We start from the raw sequence: 27,010 nt of genomic DNA on the forward strand, positions 1-27,010 counted from the left end.
AGTATACATATACCATATGATTTTTATTGAAGTCTTCCATGAAGCTGTGCAACATTAACTTCATTTAGCAAGTATGTTCTCGTGTTGAGTCCCTTTTTCTGTGTGAGCAGAGCCTGTACTACAGCATTGCAGCCTTCCTCTCTACCATCCCCATGGGCATGATTTATCTGCCTAGTGATGATCTATGTATCTAGAAATCAATGATGAGAATTCGACTTTTCCAAAAGAACGTTTTATAAGTAAATAGTACATTTCTTATCTTCCGATAGTAGCCGCTGCAGAAAATAGTTGTAAAAGTAGAGTTCGCCTGTGATTTGCATACTGGGTGTATAATTTGACCATATGTAACTATTGTATTTATTACTTGACCATAGATGTTTTACAATCTGTAGGATTAAATTATAGAGATTCGAGCTCAGTTCCAGACTCGAGCTCTTTATGTGCTAGGTAGAAGATATAGGCAAATCAGTTTATCTGTTTTTGTAGTTGTAGATTGGATTTAGAATAACCAAAGGTTATCAGAGGTATACTATGAAGATCAAAATATAGTCCAGAATCCATAGCAAATTCCTCAATAAAGGGTTGCATCTATTATTCTTGTCTTGAAAGTTATTATTTTCTTGGAAAATACAATTCAATTTAAAAGAGCTACTTCAAAAAATATTGACATGTTTATTAAAAAGGCTTATGATTCAACTTTAAACTCCTCTTAAGTCTGTGACTTCAGCTTTTCCTACTTCTCTTTTAATTTTCAAAAATTATTTTGAAGTCTTTCATAAAAGACTTTTTGTATACATTTATTTGTATTTGTTTTTAAGCCCCTGCAACATTGACAACACTGCTAATAAACCAAAGATAATAAGCAAAAATATTATAGTACAGAGATTGATTCTTCTTAAAGAATTTGCAAAAAATGTATATAAAATATGTTTTAAAATGATGATGAACGTACTGAAGCACATTTACAGATGTACAGGCTGGTGTATTATTATTTTGGCACTGTTTACAATGCCTTTAAGAAGTTAATTTCGGGATGTTTAGGTAGTACTGTAATTGCTTTCATTAGGGAGAAATTAGCTTCATACCTTTTAAGAATATTTCAGAACAATCTGAAGTAGTGATAAAATATACTTGGCACATTGTCTCTCATTTTGGAAACTCCACTGATATTCATTAGTGGGTCATTAGGGCAAGCACAAATTATGCCAAGTTTAATGGACTATTAGATTTAGTGTTTTTGACAGTAATAATCATGTCTTATTCATAAGCTCACAGCATATGTAAGATTTTTAGTGTTTATTATCTTAATATTTACTGTCTTATTCTGTCTACACAGCCATTATGTGCCCTGGGAAAGCATGATTATGCTGCTTTTGTAGGGAGAAAGACAGGATCTCTGGGTTTGTACACAGGTTGGGGAACTGTGTTACTTTTATCTTGAAGTTTTGACGGCTGATAGGAGATTTGGTTTTAAATAACGAAATCTTATACCAATCACACATCTGAATTAAGGTTAAAGATTCACTCACTGCTTGTGAAGCGAGTAGGAAATCAGTTCCTGAGTACTGTGGGCAAATGCCAAGGTGACAGAGGAGCGAGTGGTGGTCAGGGCAGGGGATGGGCTGAGCTTGGTGGTGGTTAGAGGCTGGATAAGTGAGAAGAGAGAGCTGGAAGGGAGCAGCAGCCCCAGGAGTTCTGGTGGCTCAGTTTGCTAATGAGGATGCAGTGGGTGGGGGTAATGAATAGTCGTCTCTCTTGGGCGGAGCAGGATGATGGTGGATAAGATTGCAAAGGCTTACCTTAGCAGAAGTGAAGGAATTTATACTTCATTCTCACTATTTACCTGGGGAAAACTGCGTGCACCAGTACTTTGGTTCAGCAGTCCTGTAAAAGGTGAAGAAACTGCTGGTTTTAAAGGTGTAGGACATGTGAGTGTTGGAAGGAGAAATCAGTAGCCCTTTAAGAAGGATGAGTGTGATCCAGGAGGTGCTGATCAAAGCTTGGCGTCCATGACACCTGCTTACCAGCTTGAGTTTTTAAACTGCTGCCATGAGGGTGTCTCAGGTGACAGTCATGTGTAGATTTGTAGAAGTCTGGCCTAGGCTTTAGCCTGGAACGATCAAGGAGCTAAACTTATTTATCTCTTTTTGTGCTCTAAGTTCACACTGTGCCTTGAGAAGAGAGATGAAGTTCGAGCCAGCGGGTGCAGCATTTGCAGTGAGGAAAGGAAGAGTGGAAATGTTTGCACGGTTGCCCATCACTATGGAGCCACTCTGGTGGCTGACACTATCCTTGTCTTTTCCAGGCATGCAGTGGCTGCATCATCTCAGTTGGCGGTCAGATTCCAAACAACCTGGCGGTCCCTCTGTACAGGAATGGTGTCAGGATCATGGGGACCAGCCCGATGCAGATCGACAGGGCCGAGGACCGGTCCATGTTCTCAGCTGTCTTGGATGAGCTGAAGGTGGCCCAGGCACCGTGGAAAGCTGTTAACACTTTGGTACGGAGAGAGACCAGTGTGTCTCTTCAATCTTCTTTATTGAAGAAGTGTAAGCTGAATGCTAACTACCGGAGATGTTAAGTAGAGGCCAGATAGAATGCCCGCCAGGCCGAGTGAGATACTGTAAGATGCTGTGTTTCCAGGTTATAAATAGCCAGCAGGAGTCTCATTAAGATTCAGACAATGAAAAGAAGTTCAGGCTATTTTTGAACCAGATTTGATATTTGGAATTAGGAACTAGGAATGTTATGTATCTCAATTTCCAATTTACATTTTAATGGAGTCTTTTGAGAGAAAGAATAAAGACAGTTAGGTTATCCCTTGATCTAAAGATACCAGTCTGCATATTCATTGCATATTTCAAACTGGTCCTACACTTTTTTATTGTTGTTTCTACTGATCAGAATGAAGCACTGGAATTTGCTGAGTCTGTGGGCTACCCCTGCTTGTTGAGACCTTCCTATGTATTGAGGTAAAGTATTGTTTTCTGAGACAATGATTCAAAAATGGGGAATTCAGAAATGCATGCTGTGTGCTAATAGCTCTTGGCTTTAACATGGACTAATTTATAAATCCGTCCACAACCTCCAAACCACTATGGGCAGTTTGAAGATGTCCTTCAACTTAGTGGTTTTCCTTTGGGGGGTAGCAACAAGAACAGAGGACATTTCTACATCTACAAGCATAGCTTCAGGCATCTCCTTGACAAACTGAAGGAGGATAGTTTTACATGAAAAAATAGGACAATTAGAAAAATTGGAACATCTCTTGCCAGCATCTATTTTCTGATATCCAGTGTTCTGTTTAACTATTAGCACCTTCTCTGATAGTGCCTTTGTTTTGGAATTTTGAGTTTTTGAGATCAGCATTTTTAATAGATGAATTATAATGCTCATGAACATGAGAAGTAGAATTTTTTACATTAAACTTTGAAACTAGGTTCCACCATCAAAGGAGAAGTGAATTATCATTTGCTCCCTTCAGATGTTGCCACCTGTAAGAACCATTTCACTAAACAGGGGATAATAAGAGAAATACGATTTGCTGTGCACAATTTGAAAGTGTAAATGGAATTTGTGATGGGATCCTTTAAAATAATGAAAAATTTCAAATGAGGTGGAAAACTTTCCATTTTTATTGAAATTACATTTTGTGCAAACCACAATATAATACTACTACATCTTTGAGGAATTAATGTAAATTAATTTAAACAACAGATAGATATTTAAAGAAAGGATTGGAGAAAATAACTTTGACTACTGCAATTCCTTTTCCATTTTGAAACCTATATCTTTGTTCCAGTTTTTTGTACTTTGAATTATTAGCATTACCGTTCCAGCCTTTTTCTCATAGGCAGTGAAGCAATTAAAGTTTCCTATGCAGAGCTTTATAATAGAGTAGGAAAAATAATGATTACTTTTAAGAGAAAAGGGAAAGTAATTTTTCTTCCTTGTTTTGCCTTCCTTCTATTGCTCCTATATTCTTCCCCTCCCATCTCATTTTGGAAATGTCAAAATTCAGAGTAAATTGATTTCAGATAGCATTATTTCTTAAGTATTTAGAAGGAACGACACAGTTGAATAAGTTTCAATCAGCTATAGTACATTATATTTGCAAATGTTACTAAAAATAATTGATTCTTTTATAACGGAGGCAGTAGAATGACCTAGTTTGACGGTGTACCAGTGAGTGAAGAATAGTTGTTGGTAAAACTCTGAAGAAACATGGTTAGAGAAATTAGGCTCTGGGATAAACCCAGTTCAAGTGGAAGAATTACTTGGCATTAGCAAGGCATTTAAACCATAAATCCCAAAGAGCAGACTTTGGGGAAATATAATCTCTAGAGCAAGCAGGGTCCACTTGGGACCCTTTCGTCTTTCTGGTGACAGTTTACTTTGGTTGATTATCCTAGTGATTGAATGAAGTCTTGATTTAGAGAAAGATGCCTCCCCATTAAGATTTGAACTAGAAATTTCCTGGAAGCATTCTGAGGGTCCATCAGGTTTAGTGTGCTTTGCTTTTGCAGCAGTAAAAGACACTAACCTCCTTTTCCCAACTTGTTTCTCAGTGGGTCTGCCATGAATGTGGTGTTCTCCGAGGATGAGATGAAAAGGTTCCTGGAGGAGGCCACCAGGGTCTCTCAGGTAGGGTCCGATTCCTCCTGTCGACTTTGACCTCTTTGGTTAACTGCTGTTTTACTTTGTACCACACTGTTAGGATGGTTTTTGTTTGTTTGTTTGTTGTTCCTTCTACCTATGAGTCTCTGCAAGAATGAAAAAGCACAAAAACTTTAAATTTTCACTAGATTCTAACAGCAAAAGAAAAAGTACTGTGAATTGTGGTCAAAACAAATTTGTATGTTTTTAGACTGTAAATGTCTATAAGGATAAGGACTCTTGCTGAAGACTGGATATGCATCTTGTACTCAGACACAGACCCTGGTCTAAAAACTCCTGAGATTCTCAGTCTCAAAGCCTATCTGGTCATTTCATCCCTAACCCATGGAAGCGTTCCTGATTTTAAATTCTCACACCTGGGGACTTTGCATTCATTAGCCATGCAATTTGAATAGTGAATCTCCTCACTCATCTATTGATTTTCTTCTCATTTTGGGATATTTCCTTTAAGACTTAATAAAACTGTTTTTAATTTTGTAGTGACTCATCCACTTCTCTTCACTGCCCCTAGCTTTTACTTTCTTTTTTGCATTACCTCGGTGTGATCCATTTAAGGTTTACCCAGTGGAGTTATCGATCGTCAGACCTTGTTAAGTAGAGGATGAAAGTAATGTTTTCCTTCTAAAAGCTTGCAAAAGTTACTGGGGATTAAAAAGAAGAGAGATACAAACTCATAGAGAAGAGTTTGACATAAGATAAGAGGAAATTTGTGGGAGTCAAACAATGGAATCAGCAGCATTCAAAGAGAGAGAAGATGGATTGTTACTATCACATAGGAAGCTGTGTGATTGTTGCTCCTCCAGGATATTTGGGTGAGGAAGAGAATGCATAAAAATCTAAAGGATGAGAATGGGCAAAGGACCTACAGAAAGGAACCAGTGGGGTTAGAATTCATACTGATGTGAAAATCAGATAACTGAGAAGAAAGTATCTTCTGTGGGCCTGTTTCCATTATGTGCCCTGACATGAGACACAATCTGTCTTCTCTTCTATGCTATCCCTTGCCAGGGATCCTGCACCCTTTTTGAGAGCTCAACAACTGTCCTCAGCTGGTTGTAGACATTGGATTGAGGAAGGTTTCTCCTCTTCTGTGTCTCAATTTATTTTATGGCTAGGATGCGATATATGGTACTGATTATACTGATTAGTTTGCAGTACTTCAGAAAGAGTAGATTGCTTTGTTTTGAGATAGGTTGGTCTTGAACTCACTATGCAGTTCAGACTCAGCCTCCTGAGTGCTGAGGAAGTGAAAAGGAGACCAGAAAGCAGAGGGGAGGAGGAAGTTGAGGGTGGGAAGAAGGGACTGTAAAAAAGAATATGTGTCAAGTACATCTACCAAATACCACTGTGAAAATAGTCATTATGTGTCACATAGATGTGCTAATAAATAAAACAAAAGAATGGATTATAGAGCAGGACTGAATTGATGAGAGAGGTAGTGGGCTATTGTAGCTCATGGCAAAGATGATAGAAGCTTGGAGAAGAATGACAGCAAAGGAAGAGAGAAATATGTCGGGAATGCGTGGATGTTGGGTTCAGAGAAGACAGAGGTTAGCTGCAGAGTTCTTGCTTTGATCAGCTGGCTGAAGAGTAGGCTGTTTATTAACAGGCAGCAGCGGGGAGGTAGAGGAAATCATACATTAATTCTGGCAATGTTATGTGGTAAGTTTATATGGGAGCTGCCTGTGAGGAATCTAAGCAAAAGCGATTTGAAGGCAGAGGGCTACAGACTTAGAATTGAGGGTCCAGATCATGCCTAGAGATAAATCTGAATATAAGTTCTGAAACGAATAGATGACACTTTGAATTGAAGTTTTGGTAGTGGAAGCAATCACCGAAGGAGAGACTGGGAACTACGGCAGCTGAGATGCAGGAATAGCAGCATTTCAGGTCTGAGTGGAAAGGGAAGAACCATGAGGGAGGAGCGAGAAAGAAGAAAATGCATGAAGATGTAGTTTGCGGCCATCAAAGGAAGAAAGTATTTTGAGAAGACAGTGAATAAAGGTGCTGCAAGATTGAAACTGAAGAGGAGATTTTTCATAAATCTATTCAGTTGTCCAGGATGGTGGCTGCTGTTGTTCCCTTAATCCCCGGGTTCCTTGGCCTGTGGGAGCACCTGTCCATAGCTGCTGTGATGGTCAGTAACACCTCCTCACTGTGCTCTGCTCTGACAGCAGCCTTGTCCCGCAGGAGGCAAGAGCCTTTGTACCCTATCTGCCCTCGAAGCCCTAGACAGTGATTGACCTTGCTTCAGGATGGGACTTTACAGTGTAATCCGTGTTCCATCCCTGTAGGATGAGGCTGAAGTCAGTCTTTTGGGACAGGCTGAGGTTTGAAAGATGAAGCTGAGGAGAAAATGCAAAGGGACAAAGGGAGGAGAGACATGTATCTGGTAAGAAAGTGTGTATGGTCCATGGTGCTGGAGCTTTATGGAGGATCTGTTTAAATCCAGGAGGTCATCAGCCAATGTATTCATTTGGTGTGGAAGGAGCCAATGGTTGTCACGCCATGGAGTGATCCCGACTCTGTCATGAAGGAACTGAATGCAGGAACTCATTCAAGATTGACAAGTGGTGTGAAACATTCAAGAAAGGGAGTGTGTTTTAGACTGAAAAAGGAAGTGTTTGGTGTTGTCATTCCATGTTTACTCTGAAAGCTAGATGAGGTGTATCAGCGTAAGATCAAGGATTTCATCTTTGGACCCAACAAAGCAAAGTCGCATGCCATTCTCCTGAGCTCATTCACAGCTTTCACAAAGAGAGCTGACTCTGGAAGTTTGATATGTGTAGAAAATGAGGCTAGGAAGAGATAAAAAACTTCAACCAATAATGATACATAGTTATAGAGTAGAGAAATAGTCATGATACTGGCAGCAGAGAAGGAAGCCACATTCCTGCTTCCTCTTCAGCCCCCTCTTTTCTCCAACTGGTCTGGAAGCCAGCATCTGAGATTTTGGAACTCACGTTCTGTTTAATAAACACTCAGAGAGCTGCAGAAAAATGTGTGGCACTGCTGTAAGCAGAGGATGACCTTTTACTTACAAAATAGCCTGGCTAATGAGCTCGTATATTGTGTTTAGCCTTAGGTCTCCTGCAAGTGATGCCCTAGTGTTTACTTAAGGTACATGAGTTACTTGACATCACATGCATAATTTCAGCTAATGCTTCCGCTCCTTGGTTTTTCTCGCTGACAGGAACACCCAGTGGTGCTGACAAAGTTTATAGAAGGAGCCCGGGAAGTAGAAATGGATGCTGTTGGCAAAGATGGAAGGGTAAGAACTTTATCCTCATCTCCTGTCCCCATTCTCCCATTAATTTATTTTCCTTAATGGTCTTCCAGCACTTATAGATTAGAATTCAGGATTCCACAGAACAGGTTTCTGCAACAGTGAAGAAGTTGCTCAGTCAGAAAAATTCAAATTCACTGGCAGTCCAGGTGATGTGTCATGGATCCCCTGTTTCCTGTTTTTACTGTTAGGGTTTCTCTTTGATGATGCTCAGAATTAATTATCATCCTGAACTCATTGCTCTTTTTCTTAAAGTGGATTTTCTTTCTTCTTTTCTTTTGTCCATAGTTTCCTTTCATGTTTCAATGAATATTATAAAAACCTCATCTTTTTCTTTCTGAGGTTTCCAATTGAATCTCTAGTTTCCTTCTTTGTTGATTTCCCACCTTCCCCTCTTTTTGTTGGATTCATAATCAGAAAACCAAACACAGCCAGGAAGACAGGATAATGACGTAAATTAGCTTACTGTATCACATCTGGTATTGCTAATGTGATGAATGCCTCCAACTTCAGGGGAAAATGAAAACATGAAGAGTACTTTTACTCAAGTTTTCTAATTGTGTTTATAAAGCATTTGTGATTTATCTTCAAATATAGGTAGTTATGTTTTAGAGCATATATGTCATTTTGTTTGCTTCAAGGAAAAAAATAGAAAGTTAGCCTCCATCTTATTTTGCAAATATTTCAAAACATTATCATCTTAGTCACTTTCCTGTCACTTGGATGATGATCCCCAACACACAATTTAAAGCAGGAGAGGTGTACTTGGGCTCACAGTATCAGTCTGTGGTCAGCTAATTCTGAGGCAGAAATGGAATGGCACAGAATATGGCAGAGAAAAGGGTGCTCAACGTACAGCATCCAGGAAGCAGAGAGAGAAGGGAGAGCCGGGGACACAATGTTAGCCTTTGCAATGACACCCACACTGATCTACCTCCACTCAGCCCCCATCACATTTATCTCAGCACATTTATCTACTGAACTCGGATGAATCCACTGATCAGTGTAATGGCTCCTTTATCCCTTTCATAGCATGAGAATTTGGGGTGACGTTTTAGATCTAATATATAACATCGGCCAAACACATTCACTTCTTTCTTTTTCCTTTGTTTCAGATTACCAGTTTAGGGTAGTGTTTTTTAAATTTTCATTTTTAATCATAAATGTGTCTGCTTACTATTATGACCCTTAATAGTGTCATAGAATCTTAATTTGAAGCAGCTTTTAGTGTAGCTTCTCCACTCTAAGGCCAATAGTTTTCTTTCCATCATCTCTAGAAAGTATTTATTTGATTTTTAGAAAACTCTTTGCTGCATTGATAGAGAGCACAAGGTATTGCAAGCTTATTAATTGCATTTTAGTTTTTTGGGAGTGAGATCTCAAGTATTTTCAATCTTAAGCTAGGCTTTGCTTTTCTAGAACTCTCGTTGCTGACCTTTGAGAGCAGAAATTTAATCTTTCACTTTTTCAGAATTTTAAATATTTTAAGACTGAAATACAGAACAGGAGACATGTGATTGTGCATCTAAGGAAGCAGAGATCAGAGGACTGTCCTAGAGATACGTACTTGTCCAGATTTTGAACTTGTAGAATGGTGCTGGTCTGTTGGCCTGATTTATCTCCAGGTCAGTGGGATCTGATCTTGCCTCAGCTTCTCTGTGACATCTGCCATTACACATCAACTCCTGTGATGTTTTGGAAATGTTTCAGTCTCCTCACCCAATTATTAAATTGCCAGGGTCAGAAATGGGTATATACTTCCAGTATGTTACATTTGTTTTAGAGCTTGGTGGATGATCGCTTCTCCTTTCTAGACTGCACACACACACACACACACACACACACACACACACACACACAAAATTGAGCTGTTACTGTGTTGTGAAGCTAGGTACTTTCCTCATCTTCTTTTTTATCCTTACACATGTTCTGAGATAGGGACGCTGTTGTTTCCTTCTCGTCAGAAACCAAGGCTAAGCAGGCAAAGCGCCTTGCCCAGGTCCCAGAACTCAAAAGTTACACCAGAAGGATGGAGAACCAATGTGACTCTGCTTTAGGTATCCTTGAATTGATAATAAAATGTATGTAATTTACATAAATCTTTTACAGTCACCCAATTATTCTCCCTCATGTTCAGCTTCACTATTTCTCAAACATATATTACCAACGTAGGTTAAAGAAATAACACGAGTTCAACATTCTAACAGGGGCTTGTACTTGTCCTATGAACTTGAGTCTTTATTCTTACAATGCTTTCAATTTCCTTATGTCTAAAAGAAGACAAAAATATTTCCTCTTGTCTCTTTCCTCCCGCAATTGTCAGTTTCAGTGTCTCTTGATCGGATCTTCATTTCATTTTCTAATCCACTGAAGTTACCTCATTAAGCTAACTATTCACCTCTCCTCTCCTCTTCTTTTTTTTTCCTTTTATATGTCTAAAAGATACCCCCAGTGGTTTGAAAACCCTGTGGTTTTTCATCCTGTCCTGTCAGTGCAGAGACCTGAGTGGTTTTTGCAAGGCTTTCTTCCATTCACACCAAGAACTTAGCCAAGGCTTGGTCAATGCTTGGGGCGTCTCTTAGAATCCAAGGGTGTAGGATGGAGCAGCCTCCTTGCAGGAGGTGCGTGACAGCTGTTTCTCAAATCTTCCCTTGGCAGGTGATTGCGCATGCCATCTCGGAGCACGTGGAAGATGCAGGTGTTCACTCAGGAGATGCCACTTTGATGCTGCCCACACAAACCATCAGCCAAGGAGGCATCGAAAAGGTCATCATCTATTAAGGAAAGGGGAAGGGGAATAGCGAGAAATAAAAATTCTCAACTAAACACAACCAAACAAAAAAATTCCCCAGCTAGGTAGCAAAATAAGACATGCTCCAGGTACAACTTAGTAATGAGGGGAATGTCCTTGTCCTTAGCCAGATGAGTATTTTAAAGACAATTTTTTTCACAGTCCTTTAGAGCCTGTTTGGCTGTTATTTAGTGAAGTGGTTCTCAAACTTTAGTGCGTACCCAAACCATCCAGGGAGTTTATTAGAATACACATTGCTGAGCTCCACCCCTGAGCTTCTCATTCCAGAAATCTGGGTTGAAGAGGAGCCCCTCAATATTGTACTTTTATCCAGTGGCCAAAGAGATGCTCTTTCCACTGGTCTGGAACCACACTGCGAGAATGGTTGCTGCAGCTGATTCTCAGGTTAGAGCTACACAGCAGATCAAGTAATGCTTCTCAGAGTGAGTGAAGCAGGTGCACAGCAGTCACATGGGAACCTTCTAGAACCCATGCTTTGAGTCTTCACCCTTGCATCAAAGAGCACTTTCTGACATGTCTCTTTTGACCCTCTTTGAGTGCCACTCCTTTAAGGAACTTCCCAGCATAGATTATTGGCTCAGTACTCACATGTGTGGCTGGGTAAACACGTGATGTTTATCATTTAAGTCACTCTTGAGGGTATCCCACAGGCCTGCATGGGTATCGTGCAGGCTTGGCTGCCTGCTTGTACACTGGCTGAATTCTGAAAGACTGTTCTAGAATGTAGAGGTAGCAGGGTGCTTTGTAAAATAACAGCAGAATATTAAAAAAAGAGTCCCTGGGTTTTAAATATATTTCCACTTCTCATGTCAGGATAAATGACCTAAAAACTCAGCGTTTTCCAAATCTTGAAGAGCTCAGTGTGCCACAGAATCCACTTCTTTTCATGCCCAATTAAATTGCTGACCTGCTCCTGTAACTGTAATGAGAGAAGAGCTCTTGCGTCTGTAATCAGAGCCTCCTCTGGCATTGGGACCTTCTGGCTGTGGTTGGAAGCCGGGATTCCTATATGTGACATGCAGACATGCAGAGCCTCCCCACGGACAAACATCATTTCCTTCTGACCATAATATCTACTCTTGTAGGGCTTAGGGCAACAGAAAAGCAACATAAAAAAACTCTCCCTGGCCTCTTTGCAGTGCCAGGTAATTTCAGGGCCTGCACCTCTCAGCAGGTAGGTCATTAGATTGATATACAGTTTGGGCTGTTGTTTCTGGTGCTAAAGCAACCGAAAAGATTTCATTTAACTCTCAGTGTAAGACCAGTGTATGTAATTACAAGAGAGAGGGGTATTTGGCAGACAGATTTTGCCATAAATTATTCATTCTTTCTTCTCTTGTTCTGTTGTGACTACTTAGTACATATTATTTTGTTAATAAAAGCCTAACAATTTCCCTATTACTGCTTTTATTATTAATGCACATGTAGGCCTTTATAAAGACAAAATAATGAAACCTAAGTTAAAGGGACTGAACCTTTCTGTGCATTGTATTTTTGTCTAAGCCATGCTCTTTTGCACTATTTCATTGTCTTTTGCTGTAGGTGAAGGATGCCACCCGGAAGATTGCAAAAGCTTTTGCCATCTCTGGCCCATTCAATGTTCAATTTCTTGTGAAAGGAAACGATGTCTTGGTAAGAAATACCAGCGTGCCTTTGAGGACACTATCACTGTGTTAGGTCATGTTGGACTTTTGTCCCTCTGGTAATCCCTGTGAACACCGGCCACAGTCACGGAGACCCTTGTAAGCCGTTCGTGTCTGAGAGTGGGATGTCGCATTGCATGTAATGCCTGTCCTGTTTGAAGTCACATGATCTTGGTGGCACTGACATGTCAGTCACAGATACGTAAAGCACTCTGATCCACTAGAAGGAAGATCACTGTATACTTCCTGCACTATAAGTGTAGCTAGGTGTGGTACATATCAGAAACCAGATATATAGAGTACTCATGTGTTACCTCACTGAAGTTCTGCTTTTTCCTTACTCAGAGACAGAAACTGAGCTGGATACTATTTGAAAAAAAAATTAAATGAAATAAAACTTAAAGTCAGTTTGGGTATTCCTAATTTGCTCTTTTAACTAGCCAATAACATATATGCTCTTTTGTTTTAACCAGTCTGTAACTATTGTATGACTAAATGATATATATATATATATCCAATATTATAGATAAAGGCAATTATAGATATAGATATAGATATAGATATAGATATAGATATAGGTATAGATATCACCTACCATGCAGTCATACAATAGTTACAAAGGTACGTAAGATACAGTCTCTGCTCTCAAAAACCATATAACTTAAGGAGGAGAAGGGATGAAACAAATTTGACAGTGAATACTATAAAGTGAAGTTTAACAGCTGCATGGGAGGGTGTACAAATAAAATAGTTTTGGAATTAAAGAACAGAAGGACCATACTTGTCAGTGTATGTGCACATGACTGCCTGAACATCTATGTGGATATCATATGCCTCGTCCATCTGGGGTGAATCATAAAAAGTTTCAAGGACGATTTTGAATTGTGAGCTACACTTTACAGAATAGCTGAGATTTTGACAAGGTAAAGTAGGAAGGAAAGGCTTTGCACGTAGATAGAGGATCATCTATAAGGCTGAGAAAATTGCATGTTTGAGGAGATAGTGAATAGCTCAGTTTAGTGAGGTCATTTTTCTAGGTAAATAATGTCAGGTAAGCTTGGAAGTAGAACTGGAGCCAAGAAAATGATGTAAGATAGAATGGACAGGTATGTTGAGGCAGGAGGACCTCAAGGTTTGGGGGGCTGGGTTTATTCTGATGTTAGTGGGAATCTGGTGGGAGCTTTCTGTGGGAATGTGGTTTTATCTGCATCAAAGCGATTCCATCAGTGATGTGTGGGGATTGAATTGGGGAAGTTAATAGGAAGAAAATAAAACTTTAAAGATGTTCAGAAGACCAGTTGGGAAAAGTTTAAGCAGTGGAGAGGAAAGGAGAAAGATTAGCAAAACAAGTGCTGGTCTCCAGTTAATAACAGTTAAAACCAGGTGTCAGGAAGTGTGTCAATATTATTTTATTGGCTCTCATCATCTTCTCCCTCTTTTTGAATTTTGTTATCTCTTCAGGTGATTGAGTGCAACCTGAGGGCTTCTCGATCCTTCCCCTTCGTTTCCAAGACCCTTGGGGTTGACTTCATCGATGTGGCCACCAAGGTGATGACCGGAGAGCAAATTGATGAGCAGCACCTCCCGATCCTGGAGCGTCCCATAATTCCTGCTGACTATGTCGCGATTAAGGTGATGTTCTTCTAAAATCTCTGAGTTATTTTGTGAGTCCAAAAGAAATGAAAGGAACAATTTTCCATCAGAACTCTCATGACTATAGAAAACCTCGAAGTAAAGTAGTAGACTAGTGATTGTTTCCTTTCAATAACATAATGCTGCTTGTACTAATGGTAACTCCATGTGAACTTTTGTGTATTTATAAGAACTATAAAAAGCATCTGGGACTGCACAAACTCAAAACCAGCTATATAAATAAATTAGAAGCTATGTACATATGATGCTGCAGATTAGCTGGTGAAAAGAAATACCAGATGTGGTGATGGGATGAAGCTAGGATTATGCCACTTTTGAATTGTGCCAAGTCTTCAGGACTCTATGATTCCTGTAAATGTAATTACCTCAAGGTGCTTGTTAATTCCAGGTCACCTCGGCCACCCTAACATTTTCCTCAGTAGCATAATTTTTCTATTTGAAACAGTGAGAGTGTAGTTATTGTTTATAGTGATGCTGAGGATCATGGAATGAAGATTATATTTTAATAATGCTTCATTATGAATCCGTTGTACTCTGCAAGCTGCCCTGGTATGTTCGTGCATGGGGTGTTTATGACTTTTAATTGCTTTGCCTGACAGGCGTGAGGATTAGTGAGGTATATAAATACATTTTAACTTCTTAGATGAAGCATACGATGAAATTGATTTTTATCGCGTGATATATTTATGAGACATTGACATATTTTGGGTGCCTCGAAAGATTCCTGTTTCTATATGTGCTCGTAGCTTCAGCCGTAATAGTGTTATAGCTAAGACACTGACTCCTGGCTTTTTTAGTGGGAGCTTAAATTGGAGCTATCAATGAAAAATATTAATTTTGCTTAAATTATAATTTAGGATGCCTTCAATTTTTTTGTGTGTGTTGAAATGTAATGTCACTTTTCATGTTGGGGAAGGTGATATTTTCTTTCTACTGATACAAATTCATAAAGCTTTTGACATTATGCAACTATATATGCAAATATATATACATCTATATGTACATATATTTGTGTTTGAAATCAAAAGAGAGTAGGAACTGAAAAATGTTTTCCACTAGGTACTATGCATCAATGTTAAATTGATATTTTTATCTATATATAGGAATATAAAATTCTTATTAATGTATATGAAAACAATTTCCAAGTAAAACCAATATTATAGATAAAGGCAATTAAAAATTCATTGTAGCTTCCCACTTACTTTTTCCTTGTTATTGTTGTGTATGAATTTTAAATTTTTTTCAAATTACCTATTCGTTGTCAATCCTAATAGCGTCAGTCAGGTTGGTAGAAAGCTGCAGATGGGAGAACAAGGAAGCTGGCGCACATGCATGTGTCATAACTTCAGCGAGATGACCCAGTGGAATAAATTCCTGGGCTAGACTTCCCACGAAAAGTTTGTGGGTGCCAGAATCAACAGAGGAACAGTCTAGACCAGATAAAGGGACACAGCAAGAAAACAAGGCCTTAATTCTCAGTGAGTCTCACTGATAAAATAAATGAAAAAGAAGGATTTCTATGTAAAGTTCTGGGCAAAAGTTTTTGCAAGCACAATGCTTTCAAAAGTCTTTAAGACACATCAACAGCAGAAGCCAGCTTGCAGGCAGCTTTCTCTGGCAAGGTGGCTTGTTGCTAGTTCAGATGATCAGAACAATAATAGGAGTGTTCCAAATGCCTATCAAAGGGGGAAAATACGTTTGAACTCTGTTTTAGGAGAGACCAATGCCCAGTAGACGTTGTTTGAAATCACGCCAATAAGAATATGTGTAAACCAGATTAGAAACACTGGTCTAGACTGGTCACAGGGGACCTATTTACAGAAGGAATTTGTGATTATTTAACCCAAGTTTTTGGCCAAGAGCTAAACAAATTCTTGGAACAGAATTTTAAAGCTATTTTTCACCTCAGATGCTTGTACCAACGAGATTTTCTGTATGTGTACTGTAGACTCTGAATCCTGTGAGAGATGATTCACTAAATATATTCATCCTCTCTGATCCTTTCATCTCTCTCTCTCTGTCTCTCACCTATTTTTCTTCCCTGTCTTACCTGACAGGCTCCAATGTTTTCCTGGCCTCGGCTGAGGGATGCTGACCCCATCCTCAGATGCGAGATGGCTTCCACGGGAGAGGTAACCACCTAATGACCCATAAGGCTTTTGGTAAATCACCTTTGAAACCCATGGTTTTATGATCTGAATACAGTAAAGTAAGTAGGTTACTACATAAGGAGAGGCACACAAACTTCCACTTTCAGAGGAAGTCTCGGAGGGTTAAAGAATTTTGAAGTAAAAAGAAACACCTTTTACTCTTTGGAACATAATCTAAATCCTCACTGGCATTTCCACGTGGGCCACTAATTCATGGGTTCTGAGTTTCCATTGTCACATTACACGTGGGGAACAACTTGCAGATATTTCTCTAGCGCTGTAGGTAAATGTGCCCTCAGAGACTCCTCTGCCTTTTATTTTAAGGTTCTCAGTTTCTCTGCAATAGCAGTTCATCCCCTGCTTTGTTACTGTGAGGTCAGATTGCTGGGTTTTTACTAGCAATTTGTAGAACAATGGCACTAAAAAGATCACACACCGATGTGGCGGTGGAACCTGCAGATTCACACACTATCTCAAGATTGCATTTAAAGCACCTCTACCCTTCTGGGGACTATCTCAGAACTATAATGGGACTAGCCACTGGATGTCCCTCTTCCCTTGTGTTGGAACTGCGCCAACCCAAGGTTTCTTTCGGAATGTGAAATGTGTTTTCTCTTAGAGAGCTGTCAGATTCTCGAAAGTTCTCTGCATGTCAGTGTCAGGACATTTTATGAATCACCTAGCCCTTGACAGACGTACTAGGTACAACCTTCAGATCCCCATCTATGCACACTGCACTGGCAGCATCAGACTGTGAGGCATCATTGATTCTCTTGGTAGGAAGGAAAACGTGAGTAAGAAAGGGAAAATGGTTAATTGCAACAAATGCATTATGCTTTCTATGGTTGCCTGGTTACAAGCAAGCTGTGTGATGAGAAGCCAAGTGAGACAAAAAGCAGGCAGTGAGAAATAAATGACTATCCTGCTTATATTTGGTCACTTGGAAGACAGGACCCTCGGTCCCTTTGCTACTTCTTTTAATTTAATAGGCAGAAGAGCCCAGCTTTAAAATGAAAGCAATACATCATGTTGCCAGTCAGTGTAAAGAGGCTCTCTCCAGGTCCGTCTTGGTCCCGCAGGCCTTGTACTGTGGGCACTATTCAGCTGTTCTGGGGTGCAGATCAGGGATATATCTGTTTTCTCTCATCCTGTTTGCTGTCTTTGGTTTTCAGTGCTTGTGTCCTGCCTGTCTCTGTCTATGCATACTTAGAGTTTTTGAAATATGAAATTATGAATGAATTAGAAATTCATTCTTCCCTTGGTTGTATTTTCTTATAAAGTATGCAAAAAGAGAATTCTTTATTTGTCGTTTGAAAGAGGCGTTTTCTGAGTGTCATAAGGTGTGATGTGATGAAGCAATGTCTGTTTAGTAACTGAAATCAGAATGATAATTCTAGCTCAGTCATTGCAATCACCCTGCAAGCAGACTTCCTCCAGTGTTTAAATAACTTGTGGTAGGGTTGCTCAAGCCTCCAGTCCCAATCTAATTACCAGATTTTTTTTTTTCCTAGTAGTGAAGTAGGGATGTTAACTCTTAGTCTTTATAGGAATATTAAACTACTTTCTCAGAAAATTGCTGTATTGTTGTGTCTGTACCTTATGAGGGAATACACAATTTATTTTAGTAGAATTTGAGACCCATTAATTAAGGTTGACATTACTTAAGTTAGTTGGACAGTATTGGATTCAAATGCTCGCTGTGAAAAGCACCAGGTATTTGTATGCAGCCAAAGGTCATAGTCATGAGAACATTCTTTGCCTAGTAAAGGAGTCATTTGCTTAAAGAAGGGATCCAGCCCTCAGTGTCATTTACTGCCATGGTGGGTTTGTACTTGGGCCAAATGAGGATGTGCACCGCACAACTGACCCCTGCCACGTTAAATTCTATCACTTGTCCTCTGATCAAGGAGGATATTTGACTTGTAGTTCTGTCTGTAGCACAGTTAGTCTGAGTGAAATCTCTGTAAATACTAACATTATATGTTAGTCTGGACCATTTCTGTGGCATTTTGGATGAGTTGCAGGTTATTTTTGGTTCATTTTATGAAAATGATAAAAAGGAACAAGCTGTTTTGGGACTTTCATGGAGTTATTGAATTTCTCAAAAGGCTTTCTCATAAGCTGAGTGAAATGGCTCCTAACCTATGGTTGCAGTTCGTCATTTCTACTACTGACCTGTGAATTCGTACTCTACTGCATAGTATTTATAACATACACTGTTATTTAAACAGTAAGTCATATTAACATTTGGAAGTTCACCACGTTCTGGGCCAGAAGCTATGATTTGTATCCAAACAACTTGCAGTAGTATCCAGTCTGTTGTTCCACTGAGTGTTGTTGGATAGAGGAAGAATTGCTTATTCATTCATTATGCTTAATTAAAAACATAAGTACATCTGCTCTGGCCAGCCTTTTATTCCCTGGATTCAGATTGCATGGTCTTTGGGCAACATCAATAAAATCGAGGGAAGTACTTTATGAGTAAATTGCTTTCTCGTTCTGTTTTTTGTTTTTCTTTTCTTTTCTTTCTTTTTTTTTTTTTTTTTGTTAAATGTAGCGGATGGTTATTTGCTTTCCTTGGTTTATTTTTTCATTTATTCCTAAACAGGTGGCTTGCTTTGGTGAAGATATTCACACAGCGTTCCTAAAGGCAATGCTTTCTACTGGGTTTAAATTACCACAAAAAGGTATCCTCATTGGGATCCAGGTACGTGAAGTGTGTTTGTGTATATTCATGGGGTAACACACTCTGAGTGACTAGGATATTTCTGGGAAATATTACTGTTTGGTAAGTGCACTAGGCAGCTTTTTATTGCTAGGGTGCAATACCTGACACCTACAACTTGAAGGAAGAGATATTTAATTTAGCTAAGTATTAGAGGTTTGGAGTCCAGGGTTGGCTGGCTCCAAGGAAGGACTGTCATGGTGGAAGGCATCATACAGCAGAGCTGCTTAGTGTACAGGGCCTGTGCAGCAGAGCAGAGGAGCAGGCCCAAAGAGAAATAGTGAAGGACAGTGTGGTACCCAAGACCACACCTCCATGACTATCAAAACACGTCCAGGAGTGTAATCCCAGTCTGCTGGGTTAATCCAGTGAAGCTGACACATAGGATTAACAACCATAATAAGCCTTCTAAACCAAAGCAGGGTAAAGTCCTTAAAATGGACATGTTTATGCAATTAAAAGACATCATTGTTTAATCATTGTGAGTTAAATGTAAATGAGGGTAAAACAGAGGAGAGGCAATGTCTAATAACCCTTGGAATGATCATGCAAGAGTGTACAAACCCTTCTGTTTATAAATTTCCAGAAAAAAAAATTGGATGCTTCTCAACTGGTCGGTCATTTACTCTCATTTGAGATTAGAAATTCTTGGGTCCTGTAAAAAACATTACTGGTCTTATATACTACCCCTGCTGTGCTTTGAAAAACCTGTATAGTTACATAAAAATCAATAAGAATATAATTTGAACAGCTTTCTCCAGCCAGTGGGGAATGATTATAAATGCTGCCTCATTCGGGTGTCTTAAAATCATTGAATTAGACTCTGGAGGCTGCGCAGTGGGGCCACTGTCTTTCAAGAAGATTCTGCAAAGGAAAACTTGGGCTCTTGCTTCATAAAGATGCAGAAGGGCATTGGCGAGGGGTCAGAGCAGAGGCTAACAAGAGGCCAGGTGATTGTGCAGCTTAACGGCAGTTTAGAGGCAGAACCCATCACACGAGTGACTCATTACGCTGTAAATGAGCATTCAGTATTATGAAGTTCTAAGTGTGAGAATATTTGCCCAAACGCCAGTGAAGGCTTAACGTTTAATGTGAGGCCTGGGGGGCATTCAGAGGAGATCATGCCCTCAGTCCTCATCTTCACAGCTATAGTTTAAGAAGGCAGTGATGTATAAAATTGTGCCTTGTTTGGTTCCAGTGCTGGAGGGAAATGTGAAGCAGAAATTAATTTGAGCCCTATAAAGTAGTTGTATGATTTTGGCATTAGTGAAGAGAATTTTGCTTTGTAGGGAAAAATGGGGATTTTTGTGGGAGTAAAGAAGTTTTCTTAAAGCAATGATGTGACATCCACTATAATTCACCTTTCAGTGCATTGCATTCTTTTTAAAAAAATCAATGTTTCAATAGCTCTGTGAACTTTGGAAGAAATGCTCAGTGTATGAATATAAAATGTTATGTACATAAAATATATATTTTAGTATAAAATTTGAGTATTTCCTAATAAAATTATACTTAAAAATACTTTCATCTATGAAAAGTGACCAGCTGGATTATAATCCATAAGAATCATATTTTCTTGGGCTGGGATTTTAGCTCAGCAGCCTGCCTATCAATTATGAGGTCCTGAGTTCAATCTCCAGTACATACCCCTCCAAAAAGGATCGTGTTTTCTGACTTGTTTTATATGGAAGACAAGGAAAAATCGCCATCCCTAAGAGTGGATGCATAGCTTCCATTACTATATGTGGAATTTTTATTTATAGTGATTTTTAAACATTTCTAGTCAGAGAGTTAATAGCTATAAACCTCACTAGACATCTTCTTAGCTAGAATAGGAACAAATCTAAACTCAATTTTTTACCAAAGCTTCAGAGCCATTGTAGATAAAATAATCCAGGCTCTATAGTCAAGGATACAGTGTCCAAAGCACTGTATTTAACATAATCTCATTTGTTTGAAGAATTCATATGAACTTTTCCAAAAATATAAAGTCAAAACCAAAAAGAACATTAAATATTGCTGCCAATGTATAAATAAAATCAAGTCTAGTAAATGCACTGGAAAGCATCTGGTTGTTGGTGAGTTATGCAATGAAGTTCTGAGAAAGAAAGTCTACAATTATGCTTTGATTTCTTAACATGGTCATTCAGTGTGATGCTGTGTATAACATTCATGGAACATTGGTATCCTATGCTGTTGCTGTTGATTTGATTTATTATTTCTTCACTATCAGTAGGGAGGATGGTCGGTATCTGTCCACTTGAAATGAGGTTTTCTTTTCTCACTCTGACCCTAAAGTCTGCTATGAGTAGAAAGATTTAATGAGCATACTTTGACTCGTTCAGTTTTTAAAATTAATTAAGTTTATTGGTATCTTTTAGATATGCATGGTAGTCACATGCAACATAGAGAATTTGTTCTTGTACATGACATATCTTGATTCTTCTTCTTTTCTCATTCTTCTCCTTTAAACTCCTCTTCTCCTCCTTATTTACAAAAATTTGTTTCCATTTTTTTCCTTATTCTCTTGTGGTTTTTCTTTTTCCTTCCTTCCTTCCTTCCTTCCTTCCTTCCTTCCTTCCTTCCTTCCATCCTTTCTTCCTTCCTTTACCCTCCCCATCCCTAGTTCCTCTTCCTATTTGAATATGTTTTTTCTTTTCACAATATCTATTGCGTTTTGATTATTTACACTTTTGGTTTCTCACATTAGAGAAACAATGCAATGTTTACAAATGTGTGTCTGATTTATTCAACTTAAGAGTATAGTCTGCAGATGAATCCACTTACCTAGAAATGTCTCAAGTTCGTCCTTCTTTATGATTCAGTGATGCTCCGTTGTATTAAAATGTTTTTCTTTATCCACTCCTCATTTGATGAGCATTTGGGCTGACTGATTCATTTTGCACTATAAGTTGCAAGGGAAAATTGGAGGAACAGAGACTCAATAGAGTATAGGAAAAAATGACCCTGAAGCTGAAAACACTTTTTTCCTCATTGTTGGAAGCTTAATGTGTGTTGTTTTAAACAGGCATTTGTAACTGGTAGTGGTCAGCCAAGCTTAGTAGGTAGATTGTGTGTGTGTGTGTGTATGTGTGTGTGTGTGTGTGTGTGAAGGCATACACACTGTGTGACTTCCTTTTTATTTCTCTTTTCTTTCCAACCCTACTTCCTTTACTGGTATAAGCTTTCTCTTTTTGCTCTTCTAAAGTTAAAGCCCAAGGGGCAAATTACCTGTGAAGTTCGAAATACTTAAAACATCAGTGTTGGATAACTAGGACTTAGGAGAAAAAAAAGAATCAAAATTTAGATTTTGTTTTCTCAACTATAATCGGTACCGTGTTTCTCCCAAGAGACATCAATATGCCAGGCATTTCTATTGTAAAAAAAGTCTAATGCAGGTTTATGTGGCAACAAAATCACCCTTGATTTTCCTGCAGTCGTTCCAACCACCTTTCATCCCGTCAGTGTTTATTTTTAGTTGCTCTGAGTAGGCACTCTGGCTTGTTCAGAGGTTTCTAGAACACTCTTTAACAATGAATGATTGACTCTAGGGTAGTTCAAGAGCGCCCGCTCTTTTCTCCGCTCTGATTGGGCTATTCAGCAATGCCTGCCAAGTGGCTCACACCAACCTGACATCTGCAGCTTCAGCAAAGCTCGGGAACACAAAGCAAGCATTCTATTTGAAGAGACAACTCCAAGTGACATGAATAACCTTTTATCTTCAACACAGCATCATTAGGAACAACCATAGAGTTGTCAATCCAGACATCCCTGTGAAATCCACAGGCATCGCTGGTATTAACTTGGCTTTCTCTTCTGCTGCCAAGAGTTGGGTTAATGTAAAAATGATCATGGGGGCAATAGATATATCTGTATTTCACTTTTTAAAAGGCTCTTCTTTATAAACATTTCTAAGAAAATAAATCAGCTTGTACTTTTCACCTTTAGTAAAGAACGGTTCCTTACACAGGTATTTTCAATCAGCTTTTAAATCTGAGGCTACTCAGATGCGAGCTGACAGCTGTAATTTCTTTTTGTGGAGAGGCTGTTTTATGTGTCACAAGTGTTCAATACATATTTGATAGAAGTTTATAATGTGCCTATGGAAGCCAGCACCCCAGACCAGAAGCCAGAGTGGTTCCCTGGCTAAGAACTGCCAATACTGTCATGTTGGATATTTATCTTTTCCACCTGGGGGACAGCACAGAAACAGCTCCATAATGAGGTTCTGCCTAGTATCTGCAGGTCCTAGGCGACTTTCTGACTTATTTTACTTTAAAATGACAAAGACATAAGTTACATTGCAGAACTCTTCCTGCAACATTTCTTCTTGTGACTTTGGTCAAGGTTAATGCACTTTGACCTAAAATTGGGAAATCAATGACAGATAGTCTTTTCGGGCCCTTCTGTCCCATTTCTAAACCCAAATGTGCACTGGAATCATCTGGTGGGTTTGTGAAATGACAAAGTGGTGGGATCCAAGCACAAAGTTCTTGATTCCGTACAACTGGGTGGAGACTACATTTTCATATTTTAATAAGCTCCCAGTTGATTCTGACATTTATAGGCTTGGGGAACACAATTTGAGAACCCCTTTACTTGGGAAATGGTAATTAGAAAGTTATCATCTTTGTTATCATCCTAGTTTCAGTAACTTTGTTAGAGCAAAGTTTAAGAGATAGCCAGTCATTATGTGCATGGTAAATGCATCAGTGAATAAATAAATCCATAAGTTTGCTGAACAATTTTTATATTGTGTGTAATTTTGTGATTACTTAGGTATGTTCTGTATTTGGCAGAAGTTCAAAATATTGCATATTAGAGAAGTTTAACAAGATGCGAAGGTGCATGTTGAATACGTCATGTATATTTGTTATGTACTGAGGAACTTTAAAACTATAAAGAAAACCTAGAATGGCCCCCAGCTCAGCCCCCTGGTTTCTAGGCAGGGTGAAACTTGAAAGCATGTTTCCTATTCTTCTCCCTAATGTATTTTCAGGAGACTACCACGTACTTCATTTAATTGTCCTCATGCCAGTGAGAGTTATTCTCTGCTTTTCTTACTTATCTCTTTTTGTTTTTTAATGTCTACCAATGAGCTTTTTGTATCCAAGCTTATTTCTTCCTGTTTGATTCTGAACAGAAATGGAAAGCTATATCCTGTGCATGGTTACAATTCATGTTCTAGAAGACCATCATGAATAACCCTTGAGCCTGCCTTAGCTAAAATTCATCCAGTTCCATTTATCTTTTCTATTTGCCAATGGTTCCCTCTCACAAAACTGTCATTCTGGGATTGAGAGGGTTGGAATCGGAAAGGATTTTATGTTTGAACACAGACTCTGGAGTCTTCTCTTGGATTTAGATCTATTCTCGGAGAACTTCTATATGTAAATATGAGGAAACATTAGGGGCTAAAAATTATCAAAATTGTGCAAGAATCTCTATGTTTTACTGCCATTCTTAGTTTATGGCTCTAAAATAAGACCATATCCCTGACTTTTTTGACCATCAATAGCATGATTTCTAAATAGATAATAAGGCATTTACTAAATTAACCACTTTGCATCATCTCTTTAAAAACTTTTAAATGAGAGAAAAAAGCAAAATTGTTCCATTTAAAGACGAACTAATATATTTTCAAGCACACATTATTTTAAATACTCTCATTAGTTTATTTTTGCACACTCTCATAGATGAGGTCAAAATCAGGGCTTGCTATTTGGGTGGGTCATTGAGGGTTTTTTTCCCCTGTCCAGACTACTGTCTTGCAAATATTAGCTGTTTTTAACAGTAGGCATGTTCAGAAGCAGTGAAGCCTGGATGATACTGATCAGGAGTCCACGGAAGGCTGGGGCCCTAGGAGGGACACAGAAATTAACTTGCATCTCATCAGGGAGCTGGGACACTGGGGAAGCTGCATGAAGGTCAAATGTAAATAGATCCTAACAGAGAAATCAGTTTGAGTTTTAAGAGTATCAGCTGATTGAGGAACCAGGATTGGAAACTGGGATACAGGGTCAGGACTCTAGTCTCTGAAATAATGATTTAAATAATAATAATAATGTTATACTTATTCAGTATTATTACTCATCCAATAACCCTGCTAAGGTGTAGAACTGACAGTCAGTACTCACTCATAAATTGCCTTATAGAACAGTCACAACTCTACAACATAGGTGCTGTTTCCTTTAAAAGATGGTAGAGAGGTTAAATTGTTCAAGGTCACAGGTGTTAAAAACTTTGGGGCCTCAGATGGGAAAAATATTATTGTCATCACTCTCTTAGAAATGAAGAAGACTCAAAGCCATTCATTTTTCTAAGCACACATGATAAGTGACGGTAAAGCTGTGATTTGATATGTAGATTAGCAACCCTGGGCTTATTCCGCAACCACAATCTTTTATTACTTTCTAGTGATCACAAAGTCGAGTTTCAAACAATTGATTTATCGCATGGATCTGTGCTCAAGCCACTAGGACAGTTGGCTCTTGCCGAAAGCCATACAAAAATTAGAACTCAAGGGGCTGGGGATTTAACTCAGCAGCATAAGCGCCTGCCTTGCAAGCAGGCAGTTGTGAGTTCGATCCCTGGTACCGATAAAAAGGAAAAAGACAAAAAAAAAAAAAAAAAAAAAAAAAAATTAGAACTCAGCAACTAGAGAGGAGAAACATCCAGCTAGGCAGACTTGGTGTTCAGGTCCTCAGCCAGGTGTCTTTGAAAGGCTCCCTGATAAGGCAAAGTCCCTGCACAGAAGAGGGATGCATCTAAACCTACAGACAAAGACTGAGTGGGTTTAGTAGGAAGCAAAGGGTTTGGACGTAAGGCAAAAAGTGGAGAACAAGAAAATGTGAATGGAATTTCATCTACATTGGAGAATAATGAAAACACTAGAAGATAAAAGGGAAAAACTTTGTCATTTTTGAATATAAAGCACCCAGCTAAATACTGCAGCCTTTTACGATAGGAACGCCATCTTGCACGTGTCTGAATAAGAAGCATGTATATTGACGAGTTAATTTTGCCAAATTTCTTTTCAGCAATCATTCCGGCCAAGATTCCTTGGTGTGGCAGAACAACTACACAAAGAAGGTTTTAAGGTAATCGGTGTTATTATTTTTCAAGTGGCTTCTCAGCCTTGAAATTTGCCTGAAAAACAAAATTCTGCAGACAGGAGAACAGAAAAAGCTCAGAATATGTCCTTTCAACCTGGCAAGTCTAATGAACTTTGTAGTTTCAAAACCTCAGTATGAGTGCAGCCAGCCAGAGCAATAGCCCTTCCCCAATCCTACCACTTCAGATGCTACCCTTCCCTTTTTTACTTAGAGAGGAGGCACCTGAGGTGGCTAAGAAGAGGGATCTGTGCTCCTTATTTACATACCCAACACTCACAGCTAGGCTTCCAGAAGATTTCCTGGTTTCAGTCCTGCCCAACCCTCACAGCTAGGCTTCCAGAAGATTTCCTGGTTTCAGTCCTGCCCAACTCTCACAGCTCGGCTTCCAGAAGATTCCCTGGTTTCAGCCCTGCCCAACCCTCACAGCTAGGCTTCCAGAAGATTCCCTGGTTTCAGCCCTGCCCAATCCTCACAGCTAGCATTCCAGAAGATTCCCTGGTTTCAGCTCTGCCCAACCCTCACAGCTAGGCTTCCAGAAGATTCCCTGGTTTCAGCCCTGCCCAACCCTCACAGCTAACATTCCAGAAGATTCCCTGGTTTCAGCCCTGCCCAACCCTCATGGCTAGGCTTCCAGAAGATTCGCTGGTCTCAGCCCTGGCCCTCAACAACACAGACTTACAGCAGCTATATAAGCAGCACTGCTCAGCCTCTCTCCTGGTTTAGTGTAGGAGGCCTCCCTCCTGTGTACTGATCCCCTTGTGCTGCAGCACAGGCCCTGTTTAAAAAAAAAAAAAAAGACTCGCTTTGATGTTCCTGTTAAAAATTGTCTTTAGTAGAACAAAACAGAAAAACTAGTTTTATGTTTATATGGATTATTATAAACTCAATAGAAATTATCAGCTAAAAACTTAGAACGTTCAGCTGAAGCATAATTGGGACTAAGTTCTGA

At 39.2% G+C, this 27,010-nt stretch overlaps 1 protein-coding gene across 1 annotated transcript in view; it reads left to right on the forward strand.

The window, feature by feature from the left end:
* Cps1 (carbamoyl-phosphate synthase 1) overlaps positions 1 to 27,010 on the forward strand; it is a 111,908-nt gene that overhangs the window by 81,026 nt on the left and 3,872 nt on the right. The window contains exons 26-35 of the mRNA XM_003474476.4: positions 2,306 to 2,500; positions 2,905 to 2,972; positions 4,569 to 4,644; positions 7,871 to 7,948; positions 10,622 to 10,729; positions 12,318 to 12,407; positions 13,880 to 14,050; positions 16,129 to 16,203; positions 18,830 to 18,928; positions 25,987 to 26,046. Coding sequence (XP_003474524.1) covers positions 2,306 to 2,500; positions 2,905 to 2,972; positions 4,569 to 4,644; positions 7,871 to 7,948; positions 10,622 to 10,729; positions 12,318 to 12,407; positions 13,880 to 14,050; positions 16,129 to 16,203; positions 18,830 to 18,928; positions 25,987 to 26,046 — 1,020 coding nt within the window. The remainder of the gene's footprint in view (positions 1 to 2,305; positions 2,501 to 2,904; positions 2,973 to 4,568; positions 4,645 to 7,870; positions 7,949 to 10,621; positions 10,730 to 12,317; positions 12,408 to 13,879; positions 14,051 to 16,128; positions 16,204 to 18,829; positions 18,929 to 25,986; positions 26,047 to 27,010) is intronic.

The sequence above is a fragment of the Cavia porcellus genome, unplaced genomic scaffold (assembly GCF_034190915.1).
Source record: "Cavia porcellus strain 051 isolate PalLab524CR breed Dunkin Hartley unplaced genomic scaffold, mCavPor4.1 scaffold_26, whole genome shotgun sequence".
Taxonomy (NCBI): domain Eukaryota; kingdom Metazoa; phylum Chordata; class Mammalia; order Rodentia; family Caviidae; genus Cavia; species Cavia porcellus.